We start from the raw sequence: 11,532 nt of genomic DNA, 5'->3' as shown, positions 1-11,532 counted from the left end.
GTTCGTAAAATTTTAAGCTCACAAAATACATGTAGTAAGACAGAACTGATTTCTGCACATAAAACACCAAAAGGAATTTTTTTGCTGCATATCAATTATGACATTATTTGCCCCACTAAACTTGCTTGCTATCTTAAGTGCTCTGGTCTGTAACTTGTGTAAGATTAGTTCCTTCAGTGTACCCAAGCTGACTCAATTCCTAACACTTGAGGGTATGTCATCACTTTGAGTGCAATGTGCTTCTTCCTATCTTCCCTATCATACTCAATGCTGTATTCTTTGAACATATGTAGAGTTTTCATAAGAGTACACATCTTCTTCCTAGTTCACAGAACTGCCTGCTTCGTCCCTTACACCATCAATTTTTCCAGGGTGAGTCTGCACGTGTTTCTTCAGATTACCCAGCTGACTGAACAGCCTGCTGCATTCCTCACATCTGTAAGGTTTCTCCCGTGTGAGTCCGTATGTGACTCTTCAGACTATCCAGCCTACTGAACTGCCTGCTGCACTCCTCACACATGTAGGGTTTCTCCCCTGTGTGAGTGCGCATGTGACTCTTCAGATGACCCAGCCTACTGAACAGCTTGCTGCACTCCTCACACCTGTAAGGCTTCTCCCCTGTGTGAGTGCGCAAGTGTTTCTTCAGATCACCCAGCTGACTGAACTGCCTGCTGCACTCGTCACACCTGTAGGATTTCTCACCTGTGTGAGTGCGCATGTGCCTCTTCAGATTACTCAGCTTACTGAACTACTTGCTGCACTCCTCACACCTGTAGGGTTTCTCCCCTGTGTGAGGCCGCATGTGTCTTTGAAATCACTAAGCTTACTGAACTGCCTGTTGCACTCCTCACACCTGTAGGGTTTCTCCCCAGTGTGAGTCCGTATGTGAGTTTTCAGACTATCCGGCCTACTGAACTGCTTGCTGCACTCCTCACACCTGTAGGGTTTCTCCCCTGTGTGAGTCCGTATGTGACTCTTCAGACTATCCAGCCTACTGAACTGCTTGCTGCACTCCTCACACATGTAGGGTTTCTCCCCTGTGTGAGTGCGCATGTGACTCTTCAGATGACCCAGCCTACTGAACTGCTTGCTGCACTCCTCACACCTGTAAGGCTTCTCCCCTGTGTGAGTGCGCAAGTGAGTCTTCAGATCACCCAGCTGACTGAACTGCCTGCTGCACTCGTCACACCTGTAGGATTTCTCACCTGTGTGAGTGCGCATGTGCCTCTTCAGATTACTCAGCTTACTGAACTGCTTGCTGCACTCCTCACACCTGTGCACTCTCACACCCTTGTCTCTCCTACCGGACTCCTCCCCAGACTCCTCACTTCTGTCTCCTTGCCAGGTGAGAACACTGTCGGTAGAACCCCCTGCTGCTCCTCTCCTGACGTCATCCACACCCTGCATGCTGTCTGTTGTTGCCATGTCAACAATATCTGGATCAACTTCTGCAAACATAGGACAAGACAAACGATTATCACCATGAGGTAATGAAGGAGCCAATCCGGTCCTCTCTGTCAATCTTGTCGGCTACATGCTTTGCAATTTACAAGATTGATACCAACATCTACATCTACATCTATGGAGTACAGAGCAAATCCCCTCGCAGGACATAACACTCATATAGGAGTGTGTTTTTTTATTCTAGCATGGCCATAAAGTTTCAAATGGTGCATGAAAACAAAACAATTAAAAAGAGCTGAAATGCTATGATATGAAGCAGAAATAATTTAAAAGTCTAGGAAGGGGTGAGATATATATAATGTATGCAATTCTGGTACTCTCCAAGAAGAGGCCTGGCTCTTAACTTATTTTTTACATCTTTACACAAACGTGGGCGTTTTTGCTACAATTTCTATTTTGCCAGGTCCTACGATTGTTCACCAAGCAACTAAAAAATGTGACAAAAATGACAGCCATAAAATACATGAAAAAGATCAAACCAAGCTTGAGCCTAACCTCTGCTTGGAGAGTAGTTCTGTGAAGGTGTACATGTCTCAGGAGTAACAATGTAACAGTTAGTGAACCGTCCCGTGAAATTCACCCCCCCCCCCCTTGCTTCAGGGTGACAATGGAATCCAGATGTGGGCGCGAACTTTCGGGGTCGGGGCGCACGTAGGGGTTTGCAGTACAACTAAGACAGGTAACTGGAGTCCTTACCATATGAACAACCGTGAACCTGGTCTATTGATGTTGATTCAAAACACTATACGTAGCTATTTTACAAGTCATTGCGGCAAAGCGCCCATCTTTGCTCCTCCAAGCTAACAAAATCAAAAAACCCTTATCGACCCTCCCTTGTTTACATAATTTTTTTACTTTATCAAGCCCAGCTCCTGAATAGTCACATTTTAACCGCCAAACAACACAACAAAGCGCCAAATATACAACATCCTTTCCTTCTTCCCCACTACAAAATGTTTTACGCAGTTGAGCAGAAGAAAAGTAGGTTTTTACGGCCTGATGACAGTGTAACAGTGGTGTTCAAGGACTGCTAAACCGAAGACGCCTAACGGCTTAAGCCTTTATGGCCGAACGGTTTGCACGTTCGATTTGTGATCCGGCTGCCCGGGTTTGGCGCGGGTTCGAATCCCGGGAGTCGGGATGTTGTTTCTTTCTGTTCTTACTCGCCCCTCTGGTTGTTTCACTGGTTCCCACGCCGGCCCTGTGAGTAACAGGCTAGTATGTGCCACACAGGGATGTCGATCTCGGAGATTCGAGGACGAATCTTGAAAAGAAAAGGGGGAGTAGTGTAACAGTGGTGTTCAAGGACTGCTAAACCGAAGACGCCTAACGGCTTAAGCCTTTATGGCCGAACGGTTTGCACGTTCGATTTGTGATCCGGCTGCCCGGGTTTGGCGCGGGTTCGAATCCCGGGAGTCGGGATGTTGTTTCTTTCTGTTCTTACTCGCCCCTCTGGTTGTTTCAACAGTCCAGCTCTGAAAAAATTATGCATGCCGGTGTGGCGAGTTCAGATTTCATGAAACTCTTTTCCTTCTTACACTGTTCTACAAATCTTTGAATACCGAGTCACAAGTCAAGTCTTCTTACCTGGAACTTAGTCGACACAGGGATGCCTGATGAAACACTAGAACGCGCTACGGAATGAATGAGGACTTCTTCTCGAAGGACGAGAAACGGCCCCGAACTCCAAGCCACGCGTATCCTCGCGGACAGGAAGTCGGGACACTACGACCCGGAAGTACTCATGGCGAGAGGTCAGATTTCGTTCCCTGATTACCCATCTATTGTACATGATCCTCCGGTGACCTTCATAGACTAACACGGGTTTCCAGTAGTCCACACTTCGTCATTCTCTCAAGAGTCTACAGGAAACAAGCACAACTTAATATATATTTTGCATATTCAGCTCCCTGTCCACGAGAGATTATGTATATATTGGTCAATGAAAGCAGTAGAAAATGAAATTCATTTTATCAGTCAATGTACACACTATGAAGCCGAAAGAAACATTATTTCAAACAGTTGCCACAGTTTCACCAAGCTTTTACCATTAAGAAGAACACCAAATGACTACTAGTATATTTCCAGTAAAAGCACAAAATCCAATCATCATACTGGGACCGTTCATTTACCACTGCCTTCAAAGGAGTAAAACCCGTCAATAGCACACCATATAGTTGATTAGATACTAGTGTTATGTATCACACTACATTTGTATTTACTTCTCTTAGTCATTGAGAATGTACAGGCAATTAGCCTTCAGGCATGACTTTTGGACTTAAAACAGTCTCTCTTTTCTCTTGCAAATAAAACGTATTTTTTCTCATTGCCTCTACAGGCTATATCAAACATCATCACATCAATGAATAAAATAACATAATCTTCTTCTTCTGCGCTTGTTTTATTTATCAGACAACAGAATTCTTCAATAACTTGGTTGCAAAACTCAACGAAAACAATAAACCTGTGTTAGTATGTACTACATGTATATTGTAACGCAGGGCTCGAAATACTTTTTCCTGCATACCTGCACTGGTGCAGGTGGCTTTGAAAATTACCTGCACCAGACAAATTTTACCTGCACCAATTTAGGAAGTATGGATCATACTCAAATTTTTCAGGAACCATTATTTTATACTTAATTAATAGGTGGTAACAGTCAATGCAGCTAATAACAATCCACATGCACCTACACCATAGGATATTTATGTATAAAACCTAGTACATGGACCAGTGCAGGTTCAGGTGCAGGTAGATATCAGAAATACCTGCACAGCTCCAATTTTACCTGCACTAACCTGCATATGCAGGTGGTATTTCGAGCCCTGTAACGCTTTTATAATGTAAAAAGGACATTACAAAATTGCTACTACTAAGATTGCTACATCTGTTAGAGAACTCCAAAGACAAATTCCAGTAATATGTAAATACATTGAATGTTGTAAATTCACTACTTTGAACATTGTATTTTGAACTACTTTATACTTTGTTCTACACTACTATGAACTTTGAACCATTTACTTCTCCTACTTTGAACATTTTACTTTTACTAGTCTACTTTGAACTTTAAACTCTCTACTTCACAACATTTTGCTTTCTACTTCCCTACTTTGAACTTGGTACTTCCACTACATTGAAAACATGATTGTTATGCAAACATTATAAAATAACAAAACTTGATTACTATCAACTACAAGATCTGGGATCAACAAACAGACAGAAGAACTTCTGAAAAAAGGTGTGAACAATCCAAAGAAAATGTCGTTTCTATCATTTAGCAGATTACAAAAGGTTACAATCAATGAATTGTAACAACAGCCAGTTGTTAGCTCCTAAATACAACCTCTAGCTGTGATTGTAAAGATAGATAAGTCCGCATATCCTATAACCAATTATGTCTACAGTGATAAGGACAACCTATAACAGTATAACCAATAAAGTCTACAGTGATTAAGTACAGAGTAGATTTCTTATATAACAGAAGAAATGCTATAACAAAGCTGAACCAACAAGAACAGAAAAAATAACTTTACCAACAAGTAGACTATACATGTACATGAAGTACATAATGTATGAGGTAGTCTACATATCCAACCTTTGTATAATTTAAAGCTCACCCTAATAATTTGCTTGCTATCTTAGGTGCTCTGGTCTGTCACCTATACATTGTGAGACTGTCATGACTGTAGTGTTCATGTGTTCCTTCAGTGCATCCAATTTTACTCAATTCATAACACATGAAGATTTGTCATCAGTTTGAATGCAATGTGCGTCTTCCTGTCTTCCCTATCATACTGCTGTATTCCTTTAACACATGTAGGGTTCATGTGAGTACACCTCTCTTCAGACTTCCTAGTTCACAGAACTTACACCTTCAGTTTTTCCAGTGTGAGTCCTCATGTGTATCTTCAGGGCACCCAGCTGACTGAACTGCCTGCTGCACTTCTCACACATGTAGGGTTTCTCCCCTGTGTGAGTGCGCATGTGTTTCTTCAGAGAACCCAGCTGACTGAACTGCCTGCTGCATTTCTCACACTTATAAGGTTTCTCATCAGTGTGAGTCCGCACGTGAGTTGTCAGATGACCCAGCTGACTGAACTGCCTACTGCACTCCTCACACCTGTAGGGTTTCTCCCCTGTGTGAGTCCGTATGTGTTTCTTAAGCACACAAAGTTCACTGAACTGCCTGCTGCACTCTTCACACCTGTAAGGTTTCTCCCCTGTGTGAGTGCGCATGTGTCTCTTTCGACTACTCAGCGTGTTGAACTGCCTGCTGCATTCCTCACACCTATAGGGTTTCACCCCTGTATGAGTATGCATGTGAGTCTTCAGATGAGTCAGCTGGCTGAACTGCCTAATACACTCCTCACACCTGTAGGGTTTCTCACCTGTGTGAGTCTGCATGTGAGTTTTGAGATGATTCAGCCTACTGAATTGCTTGCTGCACTCCTCACACCTGTAAAGTTTCTCCCCAGTGTGGGTACGCAGGTGAGTCTTGAGACTACTAAGCACACTAAACTGCCTGTTGCACTCGTCACACTTGTAAGGTTTCTCCCGTGTGAGTCCGCATGTGAGTCTTCAGCACACCCAGCCGACTGAACTGCCTGCTGCACTCCTCACACCTGTATGGTTTCTCCCCTGTGTGAGTGCGCATGTGTCTCTTTCGACTACTCAGCGTGTTGAACTGCCTGCTGCATTCCTCACACCTATAGGGTTTCACCCCTGTATGAGTATGCATGTGAGTCTTCAGATGAGTCAGCTGGCTGAACTGCCTAATACACTCCTCACACCTGTAGGGTTTCTCACCTGTGTGAGTCTGCATGTGAGTTTTGAGATGATTCAGCCTACTGAATTGCTTGCTGCACTCCTCACACCTGTGGGGTTTCTCTCCTGTGTGAGTGCGCATGTGAATCTTTAGATTGCTCAGCTTACCGAACTGCCTGCTGCACTCCTCACACCTGTAGGGTTTCTCCCCTGTGTGAGTCTGCATGTGAGTTTTGAGATGATTCAGCCTACTGAATTGCTTGCTGCACTCCTCACACCTGTAGGGTTTCTCCCCTGTGTGAGTCTGCATGTGCCTCTTCAGACTAAAGAGCTTACTGAACTCCTTGCTGCACTCCTCACACCTGTACACTCTCACACCCTTGTCTCTCCTACCGGATTTCTCCCTAGACTCCTCACGTCTGTCTCCTTGCCAGGTAAGAACACTGTCGGCAGAACCCCCTGCTGCTCCTCTCCTGACCTCATCCACACCCTGCATGCTGTCTGTTGTTGCCATGTCAGCAATATCGGGATCAACTTCTGTAAATACAAGACAAGACGAACGATTATCAACCATGAGGCAAATGAACGTGCTAATCCGGCCCTCTTTGTCAATCTTGTCGGCTGCGTTTTGGAATTCAAAAGATTGATACCAATATCTACACAAAGCCCCGCACAACACTCATGGGAGTGTGCTTTTTGCTATAACATGGCCACAAAATTTTCAAATGGTGCATGAAAACAAAACAATCAAAACAAGCTGAAATGCTATGAAAGAGAAACAATTACAAAGTCAAGGAATGGGTATATCTGTAATGTATGCGATTTCCAGTACACTCCAAGAACAGGCCAGACTCTTAACTTATCTTTGACATCTTTACACAAACATAGGTGTTTTTGCTTCAAATTCTATTTTGTTCACCAAGCAACCAAAAAATGTGACAAAAATGAACCTTGAACCTGAACGGGACAAAAATGACAGCCATAAAATACACGAAAAAGATTATCAAACCAAGCTACTTTGATGCTAGGTTACCACCCTTCTCCATTGGAAGAATAACAGGGTCATTCACACCCAAAATGAACAACCAATGCAGCAAAGAGCAAGCGAAAGAAGAAATAGCACAGCTACTGCAAAGTATCAAGCAGACAAAGACAACCGTCGTCTTTACGGACGGATCGTCTCTAGGGAACCCAGGTCCGACAGGATGCTCGGCAGTGATCTACGAACATTGGGGCAGAACAGAACCATACACTGTCAAGAAGCCCGTTGCAGCAAAGTCAAACAACTATGAGGGGGAATTGCAGGGACTTCACCTGGCACTCAGCACACTGAGCAAGAGGGAAAGAAGTGAAGAGAGAGTGCTCATCTTATGTGACTGCAAGGCGGCAATAGAAAATGTCATCACCACTCACCAAGTAGATGCCTATAACGATCTAGTTAACAACATAAGACAGAAACTGCACGAAATGAAGCAGAAGAGAGTCAACATTCAAATTGAATGGTGCCCAGGGCACATGGGAGTAGCAGGCAATGAGCTAGCCGACGAACAAGCCAAACTTGCAGCTGAAGAGGCCAGAAACAGCAACATGAATACAGTGTGGACAAGACAACAAGCCCTCAAACACATAGAAAAACAAGCAGAAGAAAGATGGAAAAGAAGAAGCGAGCTACATACTACCAGCAAACACATGCAGAAGATAAATGTACAAATGAAGAAAAAATGCAAAGTACTGGGACTGAGGTCAACCCAAATTGCAATAAACCAGCTGGTGAGTGGGCACACCTCACTCAACGCCTACAGAAACTGGATAGACGACACAGAGTCACCCAACTGTGAAGCCTGTGGGGAGAGAGAAAGCACAGAGCACTTCCTGTACTACTGCCCAAGGTATGAGACCAGCAGACACAGAATGTACAACGAGGTGGACAACATATACCAAGAACTCAGTACACGGGAGAAAGAGAGAAGGCTGGACATAGTGACGCTAGCAGGGATGAGAGAAGATCTGGGAGAAGAAACAAACAAAATGATGTACAAGGCATTCTCAAAGTATATAGAAGACACAGGGAGATTTGCCGGGGAGGACTAATAGGTCACCAACTTACTATACACGAATGTGCAAAGCACCAGAGTTCAAGCACCAATGAGCAACAACCACATGAGAAGCACCTAGATGGAAATAGTACCTGGAGCTCACGTCTAGCGAAGAAATAGACGTTAAGCAGGGACAACAACAACAACAAAAATGTAATATTTTGTCCGTACCCTCATATTCTCCAGTTTCCCCTCCGCCATGACAGTTCTCACGAGAACCTACGAGAAACTGCGAAGATTGCGGCAAAATCTCACGAGAATTCACGAGAACCACCGTGAGTTCAGTTCCTCGCATTGCATTGTGGTCCGGTCTCTCCTGGCAACCAGGAAGCTTCGCGATCCTAGGTTGGGGTCAGGTTGTGTTTTTGTCGCCTTTTTGCCAGTTTTATCGGCCAAAATGGGGAAATTTGGGCGGCCTAGCTTCTACACACCAAACGAGGTGGCGATACACAACACGCTGAAGGACCTGTGGGTGTCTTACCTGGGCAAGGTGTACGATTTGACACCTTTGGCAGAGGAACACGCAGGTAAGGTGCAGTGAGGATCAGCAAACCCTCCCCCCAATTCTGATGATAAATACCTCATGTTTCTATTTAAATCACTGTAAACAAAGCCACATAAAGTCCGTTTATTAATAAGTCAACTTCTAACTATCTTAACTCACGACCAGACGAACTCAGTGTCCAAGAGCTGAGCTGAGTGCCAGTGTCTGAAAGTTACAAAGTTATACTAGTTTTGGTTTAATAGTCAAACTTGTCTTTAGTTCATGAATTATGTGAATCTCCTTTGCACTGTTTATAATCTGTCTGCTGTCCATTTCCAGGTAATGTGTTGCTGAAACCAGTCATTGCGGAGGCCGGGAAGGACATCTCCCATTGGTTTAACAAGAAAACGAAAGATGTAAGTGCTATGTATATAAAGATGTCCTGTACACACTTGCTATGTTGCTTATATTTAACTGTAAATGTATTCTAAATGTTTGAAATTTTTGCAGTGGCTTATATTTGCCGTTGACAACTCCAATACAACTGCAAAAATACTTGTTCTGATTTCTGTGTACCACCTACCATGTTACAACTGTTTAGTCCATTTGGTATTGATTATGAAAATTGGTTTGCTTCTATCTGTTTACATTCATATCAGGAGGTCCCCTCTCATAGAGTTTAAGTCACAGAACATTGGAAATGTGGTCTGTTTTAATACAGAAGTCTGCAGTCTACTGTACATCTTTTTACCAATCCATATATAATACCACATTATAGGAGGGAAAATAATAATATGCAGAATCATAACTTATGTACTACTGTAATTGCATTTAATTTCGCGGTAGCAAGAAAAATGACTTTTCGCGGTGGTTTTAAGTTTGCGGTAGCACCATGCACTGTAGTATCTTACTACCATGGAAAAATGTTCACAGTGGTTTTAAATTCGCGGTGAAGTGGCCACGTAAACCGCAAAAACCGCAAACATAAAACCACCACAAACATTTCTGCATTGACAGTACCTCCTTTGATCAAACATCGCGACCTTCTAAAGACTGTATTACACTTCACGTTATCACAGATTGACAACAGCATAAATATCTTTTATTATCATTCTCCTGCTCAGATCCGTACGCACATTGACCCAGAGACGGGATGTGAGAAGTACTACACCCCGCACGGGCGCTTCATCCACATCCCGCCCCCGTACCCGCGCACGGACTGGGCCAACGACTTTGGCAGGCCGTGGTGGAAGGACGAGAAGTACTACATCGGAGAACTGTCACAGAAAACTCGCTTCATCCGCATTCTCAACACTCTAACATCCCAGGAGCAAACCATTGAGGTATGGGGGTGGAGGGTTTAGTTTTCATGATCAGATTTTATGACTGTTGGGTGATGGTGAAATGGCAGGTTTCAGGAAACAATGTTATATTTTGAAAGTTGTAAAGTTTTCTGCATTTTGAAGACAAACACTTGTTTTTCATCTGCATTTACAGGCAATAGCTGTCTTCAATTGCTGATACCCAAAGCCAACTTAATTGCACTTGTCCATTGCTTTTGTGAAGTGTCTCGGATCCACAAACAATCTTTAGATCTAACTGAAGTCTCAGCAGAATTCTTTTCTTACATTTTAATATCTAATTAAGTTTTTTGCCCTGACCTAAAGTTCTCTGTCACACAAATATGTATAATTTTCTGCCTCTTTTCAGTAAATAGATGCAAAGTTTAGTTTATTTATTTTACCAGGAATACATCTCAGGTCAGCGTTGACCTGTTTTTCAGGCAATCCTGGGCACATGCGCATACATAAAAACAACACAATAACAATGAATAACAACATACTGTAAAAATAGCATTACTAAGCCATTAGGTGTAATTGGCGCCTAAATGTCCTGAACTTCATCATGCTTCGTGTTTCATGAGAAAGCTTGTTCCACAGCTGCACACCGTAGTACTGCAGACTCCCGCGAAACGACGTTACTCTGACATGTGGCAACTGAAGTAAGTGGGGGTCATAGTCCCGTAACCGTGTAGACGCAGCACGTGTGTTGACCCTTAGGGTCGGGGGTGACATCCATCGGAATAATGTGGACATATACGATGGTGCTCTTCCCCGGACTGACTTGAAAACTGTAGTAAGAGAGACCGTTTCCAACCGTTTACGCACAGACTCCAGCCCTGCAGCAGTTAGCAAGGTGTGAACTGGGACATGATCTTGAAGTCTGTATCCTGTAATCAGTCTTGCCGCTCTGTTCAACAGTCTGTCAAGTTTTGCGGTTTGACCTTTATTGCACTGAATGAGACTTGGTAGCCACGCGGTGGCGCAGTAGTCAAGGTGAGACAACAACAGAGTTTGGCACATGGTCTGTAGAATTTCCGTAGAGACAAAACCTTTGGCCCGCCACATGGCACCGAGACCACCAAGGATTTTCTTCATCACCTTCCCAGCGTGTGAAGTCCACAGGAGAGATGGATCAAGTGTGACCCCCAAGTATGTAAACGATTGAACTTGTTCATACACGTTTACACCATCTGTTATATTGACAGACCGACCAGTATGTCTTAGTTTTTGTGGGAGACCAAATAACATGGATTTGGTTTTGTCCGGGTGCAGTAGCAGCTTGTTTTCTCTCAGCCAGTTTGCTACTCTCTTCATGTCACTGGAGATTGTCTCTTCGCACTCTTTTACTGAAGATGCCGAGTAGTAAAGAATGGTATCATCG

At 43.6% G+C, this 11,532-nt stretch overlaps 3 protein-coding genes across 3 annotated transcripts in view; 2 read left to right on the top strand and 1 right to left on the bottom strand.

Annotated features, from left to right (window-relative positions):
• Positions 1–1,224: 1,224 nt before the first annotated feature.
• LOC118430209 lies at positions 1,225–6,742 on the bottom strand. Its single transcript, XM_035840919.1, has 4 exons — positions 6,543–6,742; positions 6,271–6,280; positions 3,052–3,189; positions 1,225–1,448 (listed from the first exon to the last, which is right to left on the bottom strand). The coding sequence occupies exons 1-4, from the start codon at positions 6,740–6,742 to the stop codon at positions 1,284–1,286; spliced, it is 513 nt and encodes a 170-aa protein (XP_035696812.1). The 3' UTR covers positions 1,225–1,283.
• Positions 6,743–7,305: 563 nt separating this feature from the next.
• On the top strand, positions 7,306–8,319 carry LOC118430208. The gene has a single exon (XM_035840918.1). It carries the CDS (start codon positions 7,306–7,308, stop codon positions 8,317–8,319), a length of 1,014 nt encoding a protein of 337 aa, XP_035696811.1.
• Positions 8,320–8,616: 297 nt separating this feature from the next.
• The window catches only part of LOC118430738 (cytochrome b5 domain-containing protein 1-like), a 7,417-nt gene continuing 4,501 nt past the window's right edge, over positions 8,617–11,532 (top strand). The window contains exons 1-3 of the mRNA XM_035841745.1: positions 8,617–8,851; positions 9,148–9,224; positions 9,933–10,151. Coding sequence (XP_035697638.1) covers positions 8,722–8,851; positions 9,148–9,224; positions 9,933–10,151 — 426 coding nt within the window. The 5' untranslated portion in view covers positions 8,617–8,721. The remainder of the gene's footprint in view (positions 8,852–9,147; positions 9,225–9,932; positions 10,152–11,532) is intronic.

This window comes from Branchiostoma floridae, chromosome 14 (genome assembly GCF_000003815.2).
Source record: "Branchiostoma floridae strain S238N-H82 chromosome 14, Bfl_VNyyK, whole genome shotgun sequence".
Classification (NCBI taxonomy): Eukaryota; Metazoa; Chordata; class Leptocardii; order Amphioxiformes; family Branchiostomatidae; genus Branchiostoma; species Branchiostoma floridae.
Note: the sequence above shows the minus strand (reverse complement) of the source record. Positions and strands in the feature narration are given on the sequence as shown.

What these genes read in the sequence shown, in the direction of transcription:
- LOC118430209 (XM_035840919.1), bottom strand. Translation starts at nt 6,742, where the DNA reads ATGGCAACAACAGACAGCATGCAGGGTGTGGATGAGGTCAGGAGAGGA. An exon ending in CTGTGTCGACTAAGTTCCAG is followed by an intron (nt 1,449 to 3,051) that starts GTAAGAAGACTT and finishes CTATGTTTGCAG; the next exon opens with AAGTTGATCCAGATATTGTT.
- LOC118430208 (XM_035840918.1), top strand. Translation starts at nt 7,306, where the DNA reads ATGAACAACCAATGCAGCAAAGAGCAAGCGAAAGAAGAAATAGCACAG.